At 37.4% G+C, this 23980-nt stretch overlaps 1 protein-coding gene across 2 annotated transcripts in view; it reads right to left on the bottom strand.

Moving 5' to 3' along the window:
- Positions 1 to 23980, bottom strand: part of CRYBG3 (crystallin beta-gamma domain containing 3) — a 107824-nt gene that overhangs the window by 35599 nt on the left and 48245 nt on the right. Inside the window, exons 7-16 of one of the 2 annotated variants that reach the window (XM_081077601.1) lie at positions 22804 to 22951; positions 17849 to 17985; positions 16510 to 16624; positions 15153 to 15188; positions 12904 to 13037; positions 9817 to 9943; positions 3012 to 3154; positions 2778 to 2904; positions 1836 to 1868; positions 1691 to 1744 (exon numbers count right to left, since the gene is read on the bottom strand). In XM_081077601.1, the coding sequence (XP_080933727.1) occupies positions 1691 to 1744; positions 1836 to 1868; positions 2778 to 2904; positions 3012 to 3154; positions 9817 to 9943; positions 12904 to 13037; positions 15153 to 15188; positions 16510 to 16624; positions 17849 to 17985; positions 22804 to 22951 (1054 nt within the window). The remainder of the gene's footprint in view (positions 1 to 1690; positions 1745 to 1835; positions 1869 to 2777; positions 2905 to 3011; positions 3155 to 9816; positions 9944 to 12903; positions 13038 to 15152; positions 15189 to 16509; positions 16625 to 17848; positions 17986 to 22803; positions 22952 to 23980) is intronic. The other variant, XM_081077602.1, reaches the window with a different exon arrangement.

The raw sequence follows: 23980 nt of genomic DNA, 5'->3' as shown, positions 1-23980 counted from the left end.
GTCTCTTGAGGAGCATTTGAAATCTTGCTCTCTGGCATATGTTGTCAGTTTGGCTCAAATAAACTCAAAAAAATTCTCAAAAAAAAAAAAGAGTTCTGTCTCTTGACTTCAACTCTGAGATGTAACTTCCTCCTTATTCCAAAGCAAATAGAGAAAATAACTACCTCATCTGAACACAGCATCTGAATTATCAATCTGACTATCACAGCTACTTGTAAAGAAGAATATACTTTCTAGTTACTGAATTGAACCAGAGCGTCAGCCAAGATCCCTTTGTTTTTATTTGAGTAAGTAAAAGTAAAAGCAAGCAAAACGTTCTGAAAATTTGCTTCAATGGAAATAATAAGAGCTTTGATACTGGGTAAACTAAGGAGGCTTTGTTTGCATGTTACCAAATATCCAGATATCGTCTACCTATCAGCAACGTTTAATTCACAAGGCAATAGGTGAGCCGTGTCCAGAAAAAGAAAACGGGGCTGATTCCATTGGGCTTTTTCTGCTACTTCCCTTCTCCTCAAGTTGGACTGGAAATACTATGAAGAAAATCCTCTGAGCTATGGGCCCCAAACAAGGACGTCCATAAAAAAGAACAGGGATGTAGGAGGGGAAAACACAGAGCTTAAAAGAATGTGACTTTTTCTCTGCACTTAAAACTCAGATAATGTGCAGTTAGGAATTACCCATTTAATTCTTTAACTATTTATGTTGTGTTGATTCATGTGAAAAAGTGATTTAAAAGTTCACAGTTGGAGTTTTGAAAAGATTCAAAATAAAGATCTGGCAGGAAGTGTCTCCAAATACAACAGCTCAATTATATTCAGAAAGGAAATGTTCCCAATAGGCCTGAGCTAATCAGAAAATAATAAAACCTGAAAGCATTGTGAATAGAAACATAGTTGAACTAAGCTGATTTGAAATGTGTAAACACTGACATGAACATGAAAAACATACACACTCAAGAGATTCAGCGTTATGTAAAGCTAGGAAATGTCAGATAATTAAAATTAATCACTATTTTGGGCTTTTTAACAGAAATTTTTCTGAATTTGTTATTTAAAATGAGAGAGAGGAAGCAATGCCTCTCATCCCCTTTTCCTTCTATGGTTGTACTGCTCAGATCATTCTTTGATGTAAAATCCTGAAAATGTGGTGAAGTGGCTTCACATACTAGAAAATACCTATTTGCTCTTTCTAGTTGTATGAAATGACACAAATTCTAAACCTTGGTCTGCTTATCAATAAATGGGATTAATCCTGACCTCACAGAGTTCTGAGAAGCACCAAATAAGCATAATTTCTAGCCCTCAATGGATAATAACCATTATCCAATGGATAATAATGTTAGGCTCCAGAGTACTGCTCAGTCCTCCAATTCATTAACACACTAGAAATAAAGAAAGCTGTAATTTTAATGGTGCTTTTAAAAAAATATTTGATTTAGGTATTAGAAATACATTTACAAAAGCATTCCAAGACAGCCATTTCTCCATGGTAAGCCTGCGCCTCCAAAGACATAACATACTGTGCTCAATAAGAATAAAATGTTGAAGAACAGGTGGGCAATAGGAAAGAAAGAGTGGCAGAGGTTCAAAATGACCCCAAAGTGGTCAGAGCTGAAGCTCTGTCAGGAGAAAATGAACTGGGACAACTCCAGGCCAGAACAACCCATAGCAAAGACCGGCATGCTTACGCTTACAGGTGCACTATAGTAGAATTGTCCTGCCCCCAGACGCATAAGGGTTATCTGATGGGAAGAGAAAGATTTGAGAGAAAGGCTAGAAATGTTTTCAGTAAACAATTTAACAATTCCATGGTAAGGCTGTATTTCAACATACCAAATGTGGAGGCTCATTTATTCCAAGTGGTTCCTGAAAAACAATATTAAAACATTTAAAAAATTATAATCATGTCATCTTAGTTGTGTTCTTGAAAGTTTGGCAAACATCTTTTGAAAAATGGAAAAAAAAAAGGTCTATCCAATTTACTAGATTCCTTTAACTGGCTGTGACTCGTAACCTACTGAATTCTCTTACAATAATAATTTTAGTATTACCTAATTTATTTTGAGTAATATTGTAGCTGAAGGAGAAATGTGCCCCAATACCTCCTAGAATGAAAGCATCTGAACTTCCCACTATTCCCTCTCCTGCAACTATGGCACAAGACCCCATACTGCTCTGCAGTTTGTTATTACCCAAGCTGGCCACACTCTTTCCCAGCTTCGTGACTTTGCACACAAGGAGATTATTCCCTCTTTCTGGAAGGCCCCTCTGGCCCACCTTCCTGCCTGGAAAAATTGCTTTTACGCCTTAAGATATCACTGAATGCATTCTCTTCCGTGGCATGGTCCCCAGGTCCCCAGCCTCTGAGTGCTCCCATGCCTGTTCCCCTAGCACTGCCTACACACTTTATTTTGTCACTAACTAGTCATCCTATTAGTTAACTGTCCACACATCTATCTCCCCAAACAGACTGAGACCCATCAGGGTAGTCTTACTCATCTTGCATCTCCAGTGAATCAGTACAGTGTCTGGAGTACCAGAGGCACTAAATAATGCTGCTGGGTGAAGTGACTGATCAAACTACAGCCATTTCATCCATGTGCTAATGTCACATGAGTTCTCTATGGAGTCTATAGACATTCACACACTATTCCATTTCCTCTGCATACACATATAACATAATTCAACAATTCCACTTTAAAAAAGCTTGTTCCACATATTCAACTGTATGCCATTACATGCCATTGGCATTGGTTATGTTCATACTTAACTCACCAGTTGGACAGGCCGTATTGACATTATTGTATTATTTGATCCTCCCCAGTCAAAAAAGCATTTGTATTTCCCTTTCTCTAAAATGTACTGTTCTCCACAGAAGAACTTCTGCTGGTAGGCAACCCACCTGGTAGGGAAAAAAGGAAAAAGAACAGAGGTGATGTAGAATCGAGCAAGCGACAATTTTAAAAACGAAATAATCTTTCAAGGTTCTCAGAGTAGGAGACAACTTACACTCCACTTTTAACGTGAATGGATCTTGTTTCACTGCCAAAGCTGATTTCTTCTAAGTCAGAAATTTCCTGATTTGTAATGTCAATAAACTTCCCATTTTCCAGGTCAGATTCATACAGTGTGATGGAAGATTCTATAAAATTCTAAAACGAGGAAGAGCAAAGTTTAGGAAAATATATGCATTTTGTTTTTTGGATTGCTAAATCTTCGCACAATTTTCACATACTTGTGGAATAATTTTCACACAAATAACTCCGGGAAGAATTTTAAATGGTATTGAAAAGAATTTCAATAGTCATTACTCCTAAACAGTAAAGAAAAAAAAATAAACCTGAATTTTTATTGTAATCAGGACAGTATGACATTTTTATATAAATGGAAATTAGTCAACAGTTGGTAAATTGCTGGAACTTACAGGCCACCATCTCTAACTTTAATTGTAGAAGAACTAATATCTACCTTGTGCCTAGAGAACAAAAGCTGCATGAAACAAAAGAAAGCATACAAGGTACTGTGGGCAATGTGGGAAAAAATTTTATGAGCTTAAACGTAACAGAAAAAATAAAGTTTGTTTGACAAAAAAATGTTATTAAAAAATCAAAGTGATAGGAAACTTAGACAATGTTTAGTCTGACAACATATTTGAGATGAAAATATAAGATCCAAAATTGATAAATCAGCAAAAAAAAAATTCACAAAAAATTAAAAACAAGCAAATATCTAAAAATAAAGAAATTAAGATGAAAACAACTGATACAATTTTCACTTTTAAAGTTAAGCTAAGAAGGATCTAAAACTCTAGTTTTGTCAAGGAACACTGCTGGTGGAAATATAAATTGGACAACTATTTTAGAAAATAATTTAGAGATAAATTTAAAAAACTGAAACTGTACATACTCTCTGAACCTGAAATTATTTAAGAAAAGTTTCTTAAAGAAACTAAATAGTGGGCAACTTATATGCAAAGATGCAATATTTGTAATAGTAAGAGCCGTAAATAACGTAAATTTCCAAAAGATGTATAAAGATAAACTTTTATGCATCCACTACTTGATGGAAGAAATCTAATTAAGAACAGTTTTTAACAAGCCAATGGTGAAATATATTCTACACTTACCACTGGCCAGAGCTTTACATGCATTATTTCCAAAAGAGCCACCGCATGAGATTATATTACTATCATTCCCCTTTTACAGCTAAGGAAATTGAGTAATATATAATTATTTTCAGTAAACTATATGTTGAGTGATATATATTCATATATATTAAGTAATTTATGTGTATGTGTATATGTGTACTACCCTGTTTCCCTGAAAATAAGACCTAGCTGGACAATCAGCTCTAATGCGTCTTTTGGAGCAAAAATTAATATAAAGCCCGGTCTTGTATAAGACCGGGTCTTATATCAATTTTTGCTCCAAAAGACGCATTAGAGCTGATTGTCTGGCTAAGTCTTATTTTCGGGGAACACGGTATACACACATACATCAGCTATTTTAAAGATGAGGGAATCAAGGCTTTACCAGCGTCTAAGTGATTTGCCTTCAAGTCCCGAGACCAAGCCTCCCGACTGAAATATGATGTTTACAGCCTGGGTGCCACATCAACAAACCTGGCTGCATTGACAACATAAACTTCTATCACCTGAGGATAGAAGCATGAGCATGCCTGTCTCTTGCAACCTGAAAATGCGTAACTAGCTCACGGTTGTTGTGAGAATACAATGTGATGATGATGGCTCGAGGGGGCCCAGTCTGGGTCCTGGTTAGGAACTGTTATCAATGGCCACCAGTCAAATCAGGCCCAACCATAGTGGGCCCGTCTCCAGCAGCTCTCAGTTACATGGACCTCTCCCCTCACTCTGGTGACACCGGAATGTTCCATCGCTGCTTCTACTTCTGCCTGTGCAACTACCTACCTTTCATCTACTCCATTAGGGTTGTAGGAAAAGGGGAGCAAGGATAAGCTGAAATATACCTTGGGTCACTGTGTTATGTTGGAGTCAAATGGGATGAGACAAAAACATAAAGACACATGCATGTGTGCTGTGTTTGTGCCCTTTCATTAAAAATAACCTGTGTTTTGAGGTCAGATGCTTTACTGGAGCAATGATTTGCACAAATGATCCTGTGTGTGTTGTGTGGGAGTGACAGCAGGGAGGAGGGTGAGATGGGAAGCAGGCTGGAGACACAGGCACTTGGCAACAATGCAGCCCAGAGCTGAGCAGAGTAGGACTCCACTGTCGCAGGGTCCACTGCCAAGTACAAGTGCTGACAGCATATGAGTTCACAATTAAATTGACTCACATGGCTTGAGTTTGTGTCCTTCCTACTCTGTCCACCATTCCCAGAGACTTGGCTAAGGACTGCAGAGTCTCCCAAGTGTTGTCGCTCTCCTCTTGCCATCTTCTGCTTTTGTTTATTCGTGGCTTTTCATGTCTATGGCTTTTGCCTTCCATCTTCTCCTAAGTACCCTTCGAACCACTCAACTAGTCTTGACCCTCTCTGCAGTTTCACTCACACCTACCAAATATACCTCATCTGACCTAGTTGAGTAGTTGCCATCAATATGGTACCCCTGCCGGGCAGAGTCTAACTCTAAGGCAACTCCAGTCACCTGAAGCTAAACCCACAGGGTCATATGTACAAAGCATGGTATAAAATATTTTTTAAAAAATAAAAAATCTGAAACTAATAAAAAATAAATGAAAGAAAAAAATCTTCTAACTGCCTAGTTCAGGTGATTACAAAAGGCACTCAGTCATGTCCAGAGTAAGGCTTATTAGGTTACTAGGTCAGTATCATCCCCACTTTCCTAGGCATAATTAAATAACTTCGAAAGTCAAACTTGGAGCTCTGTTGTTTGAGAAAAATGAATAATGATGGAATGGGCTCAAATCTGTATTCCATGTTATATTTTTAAAGTACTTAAATCCATTGAAAAATCTGGATAGTTTAATATAGTCTCAGATACAGTGTGCCCATTGCTAGAGAAAAGTAACGAGCAGTTGCTGCAGGACCAAAGAGTAAGTCTTAAGGATCAGTAATTTTATTATTTTTTAAATTCCATAAAATCCCTCAGCTGACTGGATCCTGGAGCTCTTACGATACAGCTCTTGTGGGCAACGGAACGTGAAACACCAGTGGGGATCTGGTGTATCCATTAATTTAGGAGAAATACTGGTCTCCACTACATTCCACCTGGTTTCTGAGATCTAAGAAAGAGGCCCAAAGTCTGAAAATCGTAACAAAAGCAAATCCAAAACTGAGGAATAACAAGCATACCAAAGAACTTTTATCAAGGAAGCCAAGGAATAAAAATTCCTGTTCAATCCCTGGAGTCTAAATACTATATTCCTTCTGGTATTCTCCTTTAAAAAAATAATCAACTTCAAGTCAGTGCATCTGCCTGACTCATTTGGAATTAGGAACATATTTCTGGTTGTGCTCTCCAAAGCACTCTGGGACACAGATCACGTTATCCCTGAGGAACACATCCAGGATTTGACCGCAGTAGATCCAGAGTGTTCCGCACACGGGAGCCAGGACATGAGAAAACTGTACTGTAGTATGCAACTTTCCTATGTATCCTCTTGCTTCTTTTATATTACTTCAACTTAGATCTTAAATGCAGTGCTTCATTCTTTCCAAGGTTAGAGACATCTGAGAGTCTGGGTGCGGAAAAGATGTCTCACATCAACTCTACCTGTTCTCTTAGGTAGGGCTGTGACAACCACAGAGCTTTAAATATAGTACTGTATTATATACTTACATTTTCCAAAGAGGGTAGACTTGTTTTTTTATCACACACACAAAAGTAATACAGGGTGGGCAGCAAGAAATTTTAGAAGACGATGGATACGTCTATGGCCTTGATAGTGGTGATCGTTTCATGGGTGTAACTTATCCCCAAACTCATCAAGTTGTATACATTAAATACGTACAGCTTTTTACATATCAACCTTAACTCAGTAAAGTGGTTTTTAAGGAAAAGAACTCCTTTCCAATTATATGCTAGATCTAAGGAATGTAAAATATTTCTAAGTATAACTTGATAAGCAAATTTTCAAAGCATTTTCATAATATATACATATATAAAATCTGAATTTTCTCAATATATAGATTTTTTAGGATATTTCACCTGAAAATATTTTAGTGAACATAAATTTAAATTATAAATAAACTGTCTGAAAGTCCACCTAAATAATTATTTATTACATAAATGTATTGGTCTGCAATGTGACCATATACTGATAGCTACAAATGAAATGCTGATAAACCTTTGGTTGGATGAGATCCAGCTTTCTGTCGTTCAGGTGCTTTTTTCCACTAATCATTCTGTAACAGAGAAGAATGCACTATGTGGCATGGGCCCCAGAGCAAGGCAGACTTGCCCTCAAATCACAGCTTTACACTCAGGCACAGTGCCTAACCTAGATCCTCAGTTTCTGGATCTGTCAGATGGGAATCAGAAGAGTCTCTATCTCATCATCTTTGTGAGATTAAGTGCAAGTATGTAATAAAGCTATTAGTAAATCTTTGATTAATGTTAGATTATAATGAGGATTATAAAAACATCTTTAACTGTAACAATTAATCTTTTAATTTAAAAAATCTAATTTAAAGAGAACAGAAGATTTTCTTTGAAGGGCATTTTTACTTATTTATATAAAAACTGTGTCATCATTTTTGTAAATGTCCCAAACTTTCATGTGCAACACTAATTAACATGAAGATTTATGCCAATTTTTCCAATGTACATTATCATAGACTGTATCAATTATTTCATAATTACTTAACTATATAGTTACAATAGTCACATCTTTTCACATTTTCTACTTTTGGGATATTTCGGCTCGTGACTTGGGGTTTTGTTTTTTGTTTGTTTGCTTGTCTTAGTCACAGTCATCTTTGGAAGATACCATCACATTCATTGCTAAACATTCCTAGGATCAGCAATGCTTCCATTCAACTCTTTTTTAAATATGGAGGGAAAAGCAGATTGTTTCATACTAGGTAAAAGATGCTTTCAATCATGAGAATCATAATCCATAGTTACCTCAATGCACGTGTTCAAAATAACTTAAAAAAAAAAAAAGAAAGATGAAGCTCTATCTTGTTTTGTCTTGCTTGCCTTTTAGAGGTCAAGTAAGGAGTAGCTAGGTAGAGAAAACCTGTGGTCCTTGTATATTGTGGTCTAAATACCTTCAAAGTTATCTATCCATTATTCAAATTAACCCAGTGCCTGGTCTTCAGTGGACTGTCCTGTATTTCTTCCAGGTACAACTGGTTTCCAAAGCACTTTCTTACTGACAAGGATCATTCATGAAAAGAAATGTTCCCTTGTGCCCTGTGCTGCTTCTGCCATTCTGGCTCCTCCTGTCTAACCAGGCAAGAGGGGGCTGCAACAGAGCTACTGGTGGCCCCAACAGACAGAAACCTAAGGGGCCAGAGCACTCAATCCTGGTGCTTAATCAAAGTACAACGAGGACCCAGTAACTACCCTTCACTTCACTATCAGTTCCTTCAAAGAAGGTTTTAGAGTCTATGCCGGATAGTTTAAGGTTTAGATGGGTAAAGATTATTTTGGAAAGATATTACAGTGGTAACTCCTAAACCATAAGAAAGGACGCCCTTCTGAACACATTAAAAAATTTCCAGAGCTAGTCAGAGAAATGAGCAACATTTGATGAGCCCTGATACCCTACAGAACCCTCTAACACCTTATCTCCTCTTCTCTGGGCCTTCATTACCCTCCATCTGGTGTCCCGTAACGTTCTAGTCCTCTTTTCTCCAGACTTAACCCTTCACTCCATGCCATTTCTTGATACAGTCAACAAAAAGATCTTTCTAAACCGCTTACCTAATCATACTCACTAGGTCTAAAATCCATTACTGGCTCATAGTCAAGGGAAGAAAAAATCAGAACTCTTCAGTATAAGGCCCTTTATTACCTGGCTCTGGACTCATCTTCCCAAAGTTCTTCCTAACACCCTGACTTAACTGCATTTCCCAAACACGCCCCCTTCCACTCTCGCAACGATGTCATAACCTCAACACTATCGGCGTTTTGGGCCAGATGATTCCTTCTTTGTTGTAGGGGGGTTGGCCTGTGAGTTGCAGGGGGTCAGCGGCATCCTTGGCCTCTACACTTGATGTCAGTAGCATCCCCCATCCCTGCCAAGTCAGGACAAGCCAAAATGTCTCCAGACACTGCCAATGCTCCCCAGAGGGTAAAATCACCCCAAGCTGAGAACCACTGGCTCACATGCTTGCCATTATGCATGTCAATCTCTTGCTAAAACAGCATCTGCCTTTCCCCTTCACTCTGTCCTGATTTTCTTCACTTGGCTAACTCCTGAACTTGAAATCTCAGCTCAGCTGTCATCTGAACTTCCTCTTACTTTCGAGAAGTAACTGACCTTTTTCTGGGTACACTGAACCCTTTGTGCTTAATCCAATCCCAGCCAAACCATGTCAAACATTCATATAAGTGTTATCTACCCTACCAGGCTGCCTTCCCTGTGAAGGCAGGGACAGACTCCCTGGCCGCTATCTCTCTCTAGCACCTGGCACGGCACAGCTACCAGAGCAGATGCTCAAAAAATGACTGTGGAATCAACAGATGAAAAGTAAACAGAATATTCTAGAATAATCATGGCAGTTATGAAAAACAGGCAAGTCACAAAAGCAGTCAGTGTGATGCTTTAGAAACATCTTATAACCTCGTGTTTTATTAGAGGTCATGTCCAGTTTTTATGGAAAGATAAGACAGATAGAAATTAAGAATTCAGAAACCAACTCACAGCTTGCAAGTACCGGAAAGACAGGATGGGGCCACTCAACGCCCCACAGGCATTGCTGTCTTCAAAATCACCTTCTTCAAGCAAAAACTGCTGGCCTTTAAAATGTTCTTTTTCATAGGCAACCCACCTAGAAATACAAAGGACACCAACCGAGAGCCATTAATAAAACTGCAGTCAAGAAAACAAGAGGGAAAAAATCATGATACAGCACCTATTGCACATCACCATATTTTAAAAAGCAACACATTTGTTTTGCTACCATTTACAAAGAGACAAATGGTGTGTGCTTCATGGATCAATAATTTTTATAGCTTGGAGGCTTTCCCCAGCCAAAGGTTAACTGTAGTAGAATTGCAATGCTCATTAAATGTTTGTGGCGTGACCTGATACCACACCTTAAAATGGTTGGAGGAAAGTTTGTCAAGCAAGTAAAAAGTAATGGAAAGCACAAATAGGCAAGAGAAAAGTGACAAGCCCACACTGAGATTTAAAGAAAATCATTCTTATTCAACTGATGAAGCCCTTCTGGAATCACAGAACGATTACTCTATTAAACATTTATTTAGGGTTTAAGTTAAAGGAAACTCTCACCAGGCTTGAGATCTAAAACACATTATAGGTGGGTTTAGCAAAGAGGAACTGGGAAATGCAGCTGAGCTGGTATTCGTCCTGGTGGCTTAGATCTACCCAACATCTTCTATGTTTACGGTGGGAAATGTTGCCCCCACCGTTTTGTCAGTGGTGATAAAGGAAACGGGAAGACGGAAGCATGGTGGCAGAGTACCTTTCAGGGACACAGGTTTCTTGACTTCTAATCTAAAACTGTCAGGACAAACACCGATACATACCATTAGACATGAAACTCCTCCATGAAACTTGCATGTTACGAGTAATCCGAGTAGCTAATGCAGTGTTGGCAGAGATGGTTCACAATACATGTTGGCCTGCTAAAATCTGCTTTCAGGTGCACTGTGTAGTTAGAGTGGGACCCGTTCCCACAGGCAGATTCCAGGGACCAATTTTGGAATTCTGGATTGGGAACTTCTGATTCTGGAGCTTGACAAAATGAAGCCTGCTAGGGTTGACTACTATTTTTTTTCCCCCTTTCTCCACCCCTACTATAGTTGTGAAGACAAAAAATATTTCAGAGTTGTTTCCATAGGATGTAAGACTACAGTAGCCGCTCAGTAATCAATCACAAATCCCTTCTCATTTTCTGTGTCGTAGGTGTACATACATACATTTTCTGTGTACGTAGGTGTACATCTAGCAGGAGAAGGGGGTGGAAGGTGAGGGCATAAGTTGAAATAAACATATTTTATACTTTTTGGTATATTTGTAATATGTAAAGAAACTAATATTTTCTTTTTAAATTATGTGAAAATAAATTTCACAAAAAACCTTTCAAATTCTAAGTTTTCTTTTTTGTAAATGTGGCTACTCAAAACATACCTTTAACATATCTGAATGGGAAAAATAGAAGGTATAGAGGACCTAATTATTAAAGGAGAGATCAGTAAATTATTACATGACAGTTCAAAAATCTGCCCAGTTTTTCTTAATGGATTTGATTAACATTCAATTTATATAACAATCTGGGATATTTAAAAATAGATGTTATCTGAGAAAAATTAAGAAACATCAACCTCACTTTCCTCGGATTCCTCAAGTTGAGACAGAGATGAGAAAGAGTCCACACTACATATAGATAAAGTTAAACAGCTAACAAAAGTGAAAAATAGTAGAAACACAGAAGAAAATAATGAAGTCAGCTATTCATCTTTAAACAGGAGCATCACATTTTTCTACTGCAGTTGCCACATAAAAACAGAAGTGTGTATGTGGTATTACAAGCTATAATATTTTCTTGAGATTTTTGTAAAATAATTGTAAAAAAAAAACTAGACAAGAACAATGCAAATTCCAATCTAGTTAATGGGAAAAAAAAACATTCAGATCCCAATGGGAAGAAAAGGCAAAAATATTTAATGAAGGATTAACAAGAAGCATGTGTGTTCACAAATAAGAGAACACTGCAAATAAATACAACACAATAAAAATGTGTTTATCCATAACATATTTGTTCTTCAAGCCCCTACTAAGATTTTAAAATTCAAGAATAAGAAATTAAATGATTCCCAGTATGTCAGACCAATTATGGATATGACCTAGCAAATTGCATAGTCTCCTTTATATTTCCATTTTGGCTGGTATGGCCATCACGATTTTTCTGCCAGAAATTGCAAAGTCTAAGCCTCTAAATGCAGATGCTTGAGTGATCGTAAACAAGTCATTTGCTAGAACAGCATGAGCAAATTATATGATATCACTGCCAATATCAAAAGATATCAATACTTACATTAAAACAAACCTACATTGCAAATAAACCAACAAATCAACTGGAATTACGGAGGGATTCCAGTACTGGGTTGACACTGGCAGGTAAGCTATGAGGAAAGCTCCTTCTCCATGTCATCTGCTGGAATACAAATATAAAAGGCACAACCCAGTCTGGTCACAGATTTTTCTGGGCTTCCTGCCCCGGAAACGGCTGATTGAGACTGGGTTAGTAGCAATGATGGTTACACTTAGGTTTATACTTAGTTCTTAGAGGGCTTCCTCAAAAGCAGTTCAGGGCCAGAGGGTAACCAATATCAAAAATGCTTCACTTTGAAACAGATAACCCAGGCTACTTCCGTGACAACGGAGGGCTCACTGGCAATGGCCTCGGGACAGAAAGTCAACTAAGATCTACAGAATAGAGGGCAAAAGCTGGGGCTCTCCTCCATGTTCATAATCTGTGGGGAAAACTAATTTGATTTGCAATTCTTGTTTCTATATTGTGCTTGGAAATACTAAGTGTTAAAGTTTTAGAAACTATTTTCTACATTTAGTCTACCTCAAAATCTCTAATATGAAGCGTTCACAAAAAGCTATTAGCAATATTTTTTGTTTCCCATTTTGCAGAGGAAATGTATATCTTCAGATCAAGGCAGGTTGATTTTGCTCTGCTTAGCATATATTTTGGGCTGATCTTCAAAAATAGACTACTATATCAACTACATCAATTGAAAATATGACACTCACACTCCGCCGATGACACGAATTGATCCGATTCCATGAAAGTCCTCATCATTCTTTAAAAAATTAGGGACAGAATCTATATGTTCACTAAACTCTTTGGCCTGTCCGTGGAACTGAGGTTTTTCATAAATAATAACCTGAAAAATATGAAAGAAAATTACTTAACATGCTCGTATTTTAGAATAGATACATACTGATTTACTGAAGGGATACTCAAGACAACATGAATAGGGGCCACTGTCTGTTTTTTCATTAATATATACTACAATATAGCAGTGTCTGATATTCACAAGGAATACATGAGTCTTTTATCATCATAAGGGTAATATATCTTAATTAATAGTACACGTCTCTCATATCCATATACTCAAGTATGATTATTGTTCTGGTTACCCAAATCCTAGGACCATCTCATAGGATAAACTGTCTTATAACTAACTAGTGCTTGAATGATCTGTTTATAACTATGTTTAGAATACAGACCTGCCTTATGTTTACTGAATTCCCCCTATAAGAAATAAAAACTCTCTTGAGGTTCTAGGGCATAACGATAAATTATCTGTTGATTTGAGAAAACATATGTGGTTTCTTATAACACTCACTGCTTCTATAGGGTCATTACTGTTCAGTGAGAAGCAATAGACATGCAAGTTCTTGAATTTAAGTACAAAACTTCCTATAAATAAATGATTGAAAACATTATTTTTATTCCATATTTGATTTAAATTGGGGGCGAGAAGGTAAGTGTAGTAGGAAATAAATTTCCAGCATTTCATTTACTTCAAAATTGGATTGGTACAAGTATTTCTCTTCTATCATTTTGATGCTCTTCACTTCCCAAGGATGAGCTGCCCTTAGTATGTGGAAGTGGTAACAGTGATAACAGCGCTGGTCTGTCTATATACTCTATCACCTGGTTATTTGTGGCTAATGGCAAAATTTGTGTACAACTGGTAACCTATGACCTTGGTGAATAAAATCTCATGCTTAAACACACTGAACCAGCAACGATAGCTCTTATTTACAAAAACCAATAAAACCATACAGACTGAAAAAAACATGTAGCACTACTCCTGCTGTGTTCTACCTATTAAATTTTCACGGGGTGCTATATTAAAGTGATGAATTTTCATTTGGGTTTAATACATGTTACAGATGCTGAACACATTCAAGAAAGAAGCAATAATTCTTTGATGAGTAAGCCATAAACTAACATCTAACAACTTGACAACTGTGACTGTATGAGAGCCATCCCATTCATACACCTCTGCAACCTGTCAAACTGCAAATGTTCAAGGAAGACCCAGCCTGTCACACCTGAAGTTCTGATTCAGCAGACGAGGACACTGAGTCACTCAGTGACCTAATAATTCTGTATCTATTAGGTCACATGTTAGAATCACCTGTCGAGCTCTGAAAAATTTTGACCATACCCCAGACCAAAACAGTATCTGTGAGTGGAACCCAGGCATAAGTATTTTTTCTTAAACTCAGATATGTATGATTCAATCATATAGTCAAGATATATTGGATACACTCAGATATTAAATTCCAAAGACTCCATCTATGTAATTGAGAGAACGGTACTCAGTTCCATAAATTAGGAAGCCCCAAAATGGGGAGATTGGAAGAGCTGTGTCTTGTTTTGGAGGAGAGAAGAATGGATGACTCTCTGTCTCTGTACCTACCTCTGGAGATACTGTGATCCAATAAACAGAGGCCTGTTTGCATTGTTGGTCACTGCACTTTTTTCTTCCTACCTCTCTTTACATACATTTTATAATTCGATTTCCTCCGTTCTTTCCCAAAATATACTTAATCTTGGCACTAGTGCCACTCCTTTTCATTGCCTCTACCCTTCCAGTCAGATACTCGTGCTTAAAACACTGGTATCTATCTAACAAGAGTTTCTACACCTCCTGATCATCCTCGATCTCCTTCTTGAACATCACTCCCAAATGCCTGCTAGATATCTCCACCTGAAAGTGTAGCTGCCACACCAACCTACCCTCCCAAGCAAAAATCCCCCGTTAGAAGGTGCTTATCGGGTTCGATTGGGTTGCATTGTTACCCTACTCCCCGCTCATAGCCTGCGCTGCTAGCAATCATTCTATGCAGTCACTTCCCAACACCCATGAGCCAGGCATTATTAGCATACGTTCAGGTCATTGTTTTCTATTTTAATAGTTCAAAACACTTAAAAATTAAACTCCAACTTTTTAGCTTACTACAAAAGTCTGTTCAAGACTTACCTTTAAATTCATAGGCATTTCCACTTTTAGTCCACCCTTAAGATGAGAAGAAATTTTAATATTAGATATATAAATAGTTAAAATATTTTAAAGTAACTATTTGACAGATATAAGTTATATAAAAATCTCATTAGTGAACATTATGTACCAGTCAAGTTTAAGTTGCGGTAAATTTAAAATTTTAAGTATAGCACTCTCCAGTAGTTAAAATCAAGCCAGACTGCTCTACATCAGTGTAAATGGGGCAAGAGATATTAAAAAGATACTTTCGAACCCTAACCCTAACCCTAACCCTAACCCCAACCCTAACCCTAACCCTAACCCTAACACCAACCCTAAACCTAACCCTAAACCCTAACCCTAACCCTAACCCTAACCCTAACCCTAACCCTAACCCAAAACCTAACCCTAACCAAATAAAAATAAAAAAAAAAAAAAAAAAGATACTTTCCAGATTACAGTAACTATAAGGAAGGAAACTGAGCTTTAGTCCTTAAGCACATGTAAGCAATTAAAGAGTTAATTCCACTACAGTGTCTTAAAAAAGAAGAGTGGGGTTGCTAGATTTAAAAATCTCATTTGCCAGAGACTTCTAAACCACTGAATGCCTTCTCTACAATTGCTTGGGCTTTCTAAATTAGAGAGAGTTTTGTCAATCCTTTTGATCACATTTAATGTTTTTGTGACATCAAGGTTGTCGAGCATAAAAGGTACCCTCCTAACCCCTCCAAAAAAACCTAACTGTATAATTTCCTTGTTTCGAATGTTACACCGCATTATGATATTTCTTAAAAATTCTTAGTTTGTCTAGTTTTAAATTTTTAAAAAAGGCACTAAACAATCAAAAATGGTTTATCACATAGGTAACAATTAACAGTTTTTCCCATGCAAGAAAATAAACACTGCAGGCACTTATCTTTCAGAAAGCAACCACTGACACAACTACTGATTTATTATTAATGCTGAGCTTATCATTCATTTCAACAATGGAAGAGTATAATTTACAAGCATAAATTTTTATTAAGCATAAAGATTTGTTTTTAATAAGCATAAAAAACAGACTCAGAACTTTATAAAATATTCAGAACTTTCACAGAGCAACACTTATAAGGAAACTATGTATTGTGATAAAATTAGCACCAAGTAAATTCAGACATTTGTCACCTGGGAAAAAAAATGTTTCCACATAGATATTCTCTACAACATAGAGAAACGGAAAATCACTGTATTAATGACTTGCTAATTCGGTAGTATTCATATTCGTTTCTCAAGATCCAGACGCATGAGCAATCATCACAGCTAGTTAATTCTGGATTCCTGTGTACTTGGAAAACAGTTTCTTTTTAAATTTGCTTACCATTTGAAGTGGCTGCAATGACTTCATTTCTGCTGTAGAAATCTCAAAGAGTCCTTGGTCTTCCTCCAGAACTGTAGCTTGCCCCTTAAAATTAATATCTGGGTAGGCAAGCCAACTAAAAAAGAAATGAATAGTTAATTGAAGTATGACAGAAATACCTTAGTCTGGGTCTGTGAAAGTTAAAAGTGAAAAGGGCTACAAACATGAAAACAAAAACCCACCATGGAATTACACTGGTAAGACACACTCAGAGTGACTTTGCCAGACAGCACAGAACGACAAATTAACATGTTATTAAGTACTTGTAATCAAACACTACCTATCATATATTAAGTCCTATCCTATTCTCTGTTTTCCAAGCAACAGGCATGACTTTTCTAAAAATTTTCCGATGTTTAAAAGGTGTGAGCCCTTTAATTTAAATAGAGTATAACTCAAGTATCCATACCATTCCACTATATTCCATTCTTTTTAAAATTGGGGCAATCAGAGGTAGGGGTTCCATCAGGCATTTTAATCTTTGACCTACATTTTTAGAATCAATATCAGTTCTACTGGCTGCCTCAAGAACAGTATTTGAAATAACATTCCCAAAAGACCCACCTAACTTCCAGGAAAACTTGATTAATTATAGACATCTCTCCTGGATAGGGTCAATTGCTGGGTCTGCCCAAGAGTTCTTAATCCATGGCTGGGGAAGCAAGATGTCCTATGACGACCCCAAAATCCTATACCACAACCGTTAGAGCAGATGAAAATAGTGCACAAGAGAAGAGGGATCTATGGCATCACAAAATTCGTGCTTCTAGCCATTCTGGAACTACGTGACGGCTGAATTCAGACCTACAGCCCTGAAGATACCTCGGGAACTGGAAAGGCCTAGCCTGGGGCAAACCACTTAACTTCTTCATTTATAAAATGAGAGCTCTACCTGCCTTGTAGGAATAGAGGAGTAATAAACACAAATGTGCCATGTGCCTGGCATTCAGCAACTATCAGTGCTGAGACTCTCTAGAAATAGTTCAGGCTCCAGAACTTTAGGGCAGGGACAGTCGGTTTTATTCCTCAGCCCTCCAATGGGGAGGATGAAAGGACAATGGATCGACAACTACGTCTGAGAATCTGTACCTGCTCCTGTGAGCTATCCATCCAGGACTTAACTGGATCCAAAGAAAGATAGAACCTGCTTAACCCTTGCAAGAGCCTTTCTTGGGTATCCACGAACATAAATGAAATTAAGTAAAACTTCAGGAATAGGTAGGTCACCTACCAAAATCCGAAACGGAACGTTACCTTTGGTGGCCATCAATCAGTGTAATAAAGAGAAACTGATACGTACACTCCCGACTTCACAGTGAAGGACACGGATTTGGGGAGGTTCAGCTCCTCCAAATTGGGGACTGCTCGCTGGATGTACACAGGACAACATGCCGGGTCAGACTGTAGGCAAAACTCTATCTCTGGAACACTGCAATGCTGGGGGGAAAAATGGCTTTGTAATCATCTAGAGATACACCCAGTCCAGTGTTCTCAACACTCTGCATGTGCAGTTACAATTATTCTCATTGTTCAGCTGAATTTCTTCACAAGAACAACATAAAGGAAATACTGTTTCTCTGTATCAGGTTTTTAAAACAAAATTTTCTAAGAAGTTACGTTGATCACATGAAAATTATTAAGTATTATTGATTGAAAAAGTATGACCCCAATTTTTTCTGCTTTGTTTTTCAAAGTCTTGTTCCATTAAGCAATGTTCAGAGTTACCAAACCACTTGAATGCCAAAAGTCTGTAAGCCTTCCTTCTTAGAAGCACAATAAAGCCATAGGGAGGAAGGGAGTTAAATGAAAGCTGATCTCATGGGGGACATAAATAAATAACAGAGAGGCACTACACCCTCAGAGTGTTATCTAATTTACGTTGACAAAAGAAGTAGGAATTAGAGGTGAGGGGAAAGGAAATCTGTCTTCCTACTTGAGGTAGTCTATTTATTTTCTTTAGCACAAGTTGGTTTGAAGGAAAAAGGCATTATCAAATTTGACTTTGCACTCCGTCACACATGTACTGTTACCATGTCCTGTCAAACCTTCCTTTAAAATTTCACTCGTGTGTCTCTTCTGTATTCCCACCGACAAGTCCCTTCGTCAAGGCCAAGACTTTGATTTATGGGCCTGCATCACCAATCAAGTACTATGCTACTCTTCATACAGCTGGGCTTGTTAGAACACCACTTTCCCCGTGACACTCCTTGGCTCAGGATCCACGTACACTGACTTCATATTTCTGTTTCCCTTTCTGCAAAATGGTACCAACTAGTGATTTATACTAACTCTTCACAGCGCCTCAGTCATACGGGTCTCCGTATTATCTCCACTCCCGCTTTGGCTTCTCTACACTTTGTAAATGTTTCCCCCACTGCAATTCAAGAGAGAATTCTCTGTTACTTACAAGAAACTTTTAATAGTCAAGTTCTAACTCAAAAATGACTTTAGTTTTTCCTAGAGAATTAAAACCACAGTTATTTTTCCCTTCTCTGAAATTACAAATGTGCTTCCTGTCTAAACACAAAATCTACCTCACTTGTCATGAGTGTCTAATTATACAACTTAAGTGTCAGTGTTAATTCTCATCTAGGACATTGTGAAATTCCAATGACTATGCTTTAATGAAATAGGTAAATGCGTTAACAATCAGAGATGACATTTATTGAACTGAATAACTGTATTTTTTTATTATAATCACGTTTACAATTGTAAAACTGCGATTTTCTGATTTTTTAAACTTTTTCCAAACTGGGTTCTCTTATTAATCATCAATCATTCTTATTAAGATGTAAAAGAAAGTAAGTTGATGCATGTTATTTTCAGAAAGTTAGTTCTAAAATGCAATATAGGAAAGAGGCACAACCTCTTTACTAAAATATTCTTTGAAGTATAAAAATGTATTTCCTTCTAAAGTTTCATTTCAAAAACAGCCAGAAATGTCCAGAATAGTCACCTGCCAATCTTCAAGGCTCTTTTGTTTGCTATTAATAATAGAGTTCTAGTAACATTATTTAAAATGCTGCCATATTCATGTTCCCCCAGGGATCTGAGGTACAGTAACAGAATACATAACTAAGTGTCTCACACAAATAAGTTTCCTCTGCATTGTATTATACAAACAATGTTTGGGTGGTGTACTTTAAAAGGGAAAAAGTTAAGAGGCATTCTAGTCTACCATAACACAGAGGAAACAGCATAATGGAAAAAGCATGACAATGGCTAAAAAATGGAAAATAAACAAAAATAAGAACGCTTCTTTTCTCAACTATCTTTACTTGAGGACCAATTTTTTTTTTTCTCTAGTTGACTGAAACAGATTTCACTATCTTCATGGTGGCTACTCACAGAAAAATGTCTTTCGCAAGACTTGTATAACGTTTGATGGCGAAAGGCAGCACACACTAGCAACTCAAGGGCGCTTTATAGTAGCCTAGCAACAATAAACAGTTTACTCTCAGTAAAGAAAAGTTTATATGGCTTCCTCCCAGACTTTTCTAGCCATGTTATACTTTACAAATATATCTTGGTAGAATTTGCAAGCTTAGACTATTGAAGCAATTAGGAGGGAGACAAAGCTATGAGAGAAAAACAGGAATGAATTAGTTTAACAAAACAATAAGAAAATCTACTTGTCTCCACCTTATATAAAATAACTTCAGTTACTGATCTAACAACGGATCTCTCTCTTCTTAGCTCATTAACGAGGATACAACCTAAGTAACTTCAGGCCATATGAAAAATGTCATTCCTTTAAAAAAATATATTAAATGCACAGTGACCCTAATAATCTGCAATACTCATTTCTTCTATTTGAAAAAAGAAAGCACTTGACTCAAGATTCACTGCACTGCTACCCCACCCCCAATTATTCCCAAGGGGGCAAAGAGGCCCTGGAGCAGAATCTACAGTTGCTGATAACTGATGGTGTCTGCTGTATCTACTCACAGCAAAGTGAAGATGTCATGAAAGTATTACCTTTAAAGAACATTAAAATTTTGACACGTCAGAATAGAGCAACTGAAGGAGAACAGAATGAAACAAGATAAAGCTGGCGTTGGTCTAGGTGGGTCTGCAACAGCCACCATGGAAGTGAAGCCATCAACAGCCAGAATTTTGACAAGGTTGCAGAAAGGACGCAGTTTGATGCTTGATTCTTACTTTGTACAATATTTAGAACAATACTAATGCCTTTTCCATTCAATGCTCAATAGTCTCATTTTCCTTCCTCACTAAGACTTGCTAGCCTGTTTTAAGATATGTGGGCAGTAACGCGCGGCAATTGAAAAATGACTGCAAGAACAAACAATGGAAACAGAAAAAATGCAAATATGACTTAGTCTTTCTTATAATACATTCTAAGCAAATGGCGGATGTGCTAATACCCATTTACATACATATATATATATATATATATATATATATATATATATATATATATATATATATATATATATATATCCATGCTCAACAGACTGAGGTTTTTTGTTTGAGTTTATTGTTGTTTGAGTGGGGTGAGTGAGGGGTGAGGAGGTTGCTGCTTACAATCCCTTATTCATTGCTTTTCCCTCCCTCACCAGGCCCGGCATAGTCCTGACACTCATGAGGAAAGCACAAAACCATAAGTTATTTACATCTTAGAAGATTCCACCTACAAACTGATGATGCATTTCAAGGCATTTCCACTGAGCGAGCTAATGAAGTGAGCACCCTTATAAAGGGACCCTGCCCTCTAGGCTGTGGCCGTCTCTGTATCTAACTCAGGGGGCTCTGCCACGCGCTCCCTCACACATTCAGTGCTCCCTAACTCCTGGTTCCTCTCCCAGGATTCCAACCAGGTGCCACCTCCTCTGGGTGGGGTGTCTCCTTGTGGCGCACCCGGAGGGCCATGCAGCGCAATTCTCACATCAGACGGTTATGTGACTCAGCTGTTTCTCCATTAGATTTTAAGCAACCTGAAGTGAGACCACCTCACTTGTATTTCTACTCCCAGTGCCTATCACAGGATGGGGTCCAAAAACAGACACAAATATTTGTAGACACAGGTTCGTCACAGTTTTGTAGATAGTATTAATTCTCATAAAATACATGCAGACACCCCTTTATGAGTTTTTCTGTGTGCTATCCACACCTATCAAGGGTTTAATAACAACAATCCAAATCACCATGATAGGGTCCACCTCAATTTTCACATTTTAAGCAAATGAAATCTCCATAATTTGAAAAAATATATGTCCATGACTGTCATAGGGGTAATTGCACTAAATTATGTGCCATGTGACTAAAGGAACTCTTAAGAATACATGGGAGAATTCTCTCGTTATCTGGTATCTGTCCTTATCACTAATTCACGCCTCCTCTAAACCACCACAGCATTTCCCACAAAACATTTAATACTGAAAGACCATCCTCATTTTAGCATTAAATACTTTCTAAACAGAAAATTAAAGCAATGCACCTTCCATTCCTCTTCCCATCCTTCCGTCTCTAATTTCTCCTAACACTCATCTCTCTCTCTCTCTCTCTCTCTCTCTCTCTCTCTCTCTCTCAGTCTCACACACACACACACACACACACACACACTCACACAGCTACACCAAGGAGTAGAAACCTACATCAGAAAAAGATATATTAATATTTGGAAATATCAACTATTTTCTTAAAGACACCTGGATGGTATACTCCTTCTATTATATATATATATATATCACATACACATACACACACACACACACACACACACACACACACACACACACAGAGGGTGCCAAAAAAATGTATGCACATTTTAAGAAAGGAAAAAGCTATTAAAATTGTAATGCTCAATATATACCAATAACAGAAGATGAATACAAATCACGTTTGACTATTACAATTACAAGAGGTGCTCAAAGTGGTTACCATCAGTGTCCAGACACTTCTGATTACGGTGAACTACTGCTTGAGCAACGTTGACCAAAGTGTCCACTTGTATACATCTTTTTGGCACCCCCAGTATATAGCATATATATAATATATATAAATAAAAGATCATGCACATTTTTATGGGCCAGATTATAGGTAATATTTTAAATTAACATTCACTTAATATTTTATATATGTAAGGTAAAAAGATTATCATGTAAATAAGGAAGATTAATAAAATTAGTACAAAGTTTAGCAACCATTTCTAAACATTGCTAGGTCAAAGTACAGCTTTACTACATGACAAACAAAATAAAATAAAAAATAGAGGAAAATCAACAGTTCTGTTACCTTTAAGACACGTTTGATAGAACCCAATACAAAGTTTCTTTGTGGATGCTTTCTGTTCTGAAGGATCCAATCATGATTTAACACCTTTTCCCCTCCTTCTAACACGCATTTCTGACCTTGGAAATGTGGTTTCTCATATAAAATCCAACTGAACAAACAGAAAAGCATGACCAGTTATAATTAATTTTCTAAGAAATGAGGCATAAAACTAAAGATACTAAGTAAGTCACAGACCATCTTATCTATTTACATTTAAAAATGATTCTACAATTAGCATATAATCCTATTTTTGAAAAGATCATATATGCTAATTTAAATATAGACAGTGTTAAGAGAGAATAAAGATGCATAACTACTTGGAAATAATACTTCCTGAACACAGTACTACTATAGCTATGCCAATATTTATGCATACATGCACTTTATAGATGTTATACACATAAAGCTGTACATGTATGTATATTAAAAACAATAGCTTACCAATTCCAAATTCCTCTTCTACCCTAATTTTCCTGTCACTGGATAACAGAGCACATGTGTCCCATTTTATTACATGAACACTGCACTACACCATACTGCTTACAAAACGTGAATGCTGACCAGTGGGTAACAGAAATATTGGACAAAGAAATTCTGGCTCCAGCATGTCCATGGGACATGTTCCATAAGAACAAATGAGGTTTTCCCTCAGTTTTACACCATACGAAGAATCCTTCACTTCTTCAGCACGTCAGCTACTTTAAGTATGTGGCCATCACATTCCTTAGCACCCCGCAAACTTTGAACTCATTTTTAAAGCTATGCTTCATTCACCTGAAGTCCTCAGGTCAGCCTGCCAAATCTGTCCTGCTAATAACGCAGGTATACAATGGTACTGATAGTACGAGGTGTGATCAAAAGATACGGTGAATGTTTAAATAAAAAAATAATTATTACAGTAAATGACACATTGCCATTAATTCCCCTCAAAATACCCCACCTCACTTGGAATACACTTATCCCATCATTCTTGCCACTTTCTGAAGCAGTTCCGGAAGTCCCCTTTCGTGAATGTCTTTAGCTGTGCTGTTATGGTGCCTCGATGTCCTGAATCGATTCAAAACGTTTACCTTTCATGTTCATTTTGACTTTGGGGAAGAACCAGAAGTGGCACGGTGTCAGATCTGTGAATAATTTG

Source organism: Rhinolophus hipposideros (genome assembly GCF_964194185.1).
Source record: "Rhinolophus hipposideros genome assembly, chromosome: 2".
Classification (NCBI taxonomy): Eukaryota; Metazoa; Chordata; class Mammalia; order Chiroptera; family Rhinolophidae; genus Rhinolophus; species Rhinolophus hipposideros.
Note: the sequence above shows the minus strand (reverse complement) of the source record. Positions and strands in the feature narration are given on the sequence as shown.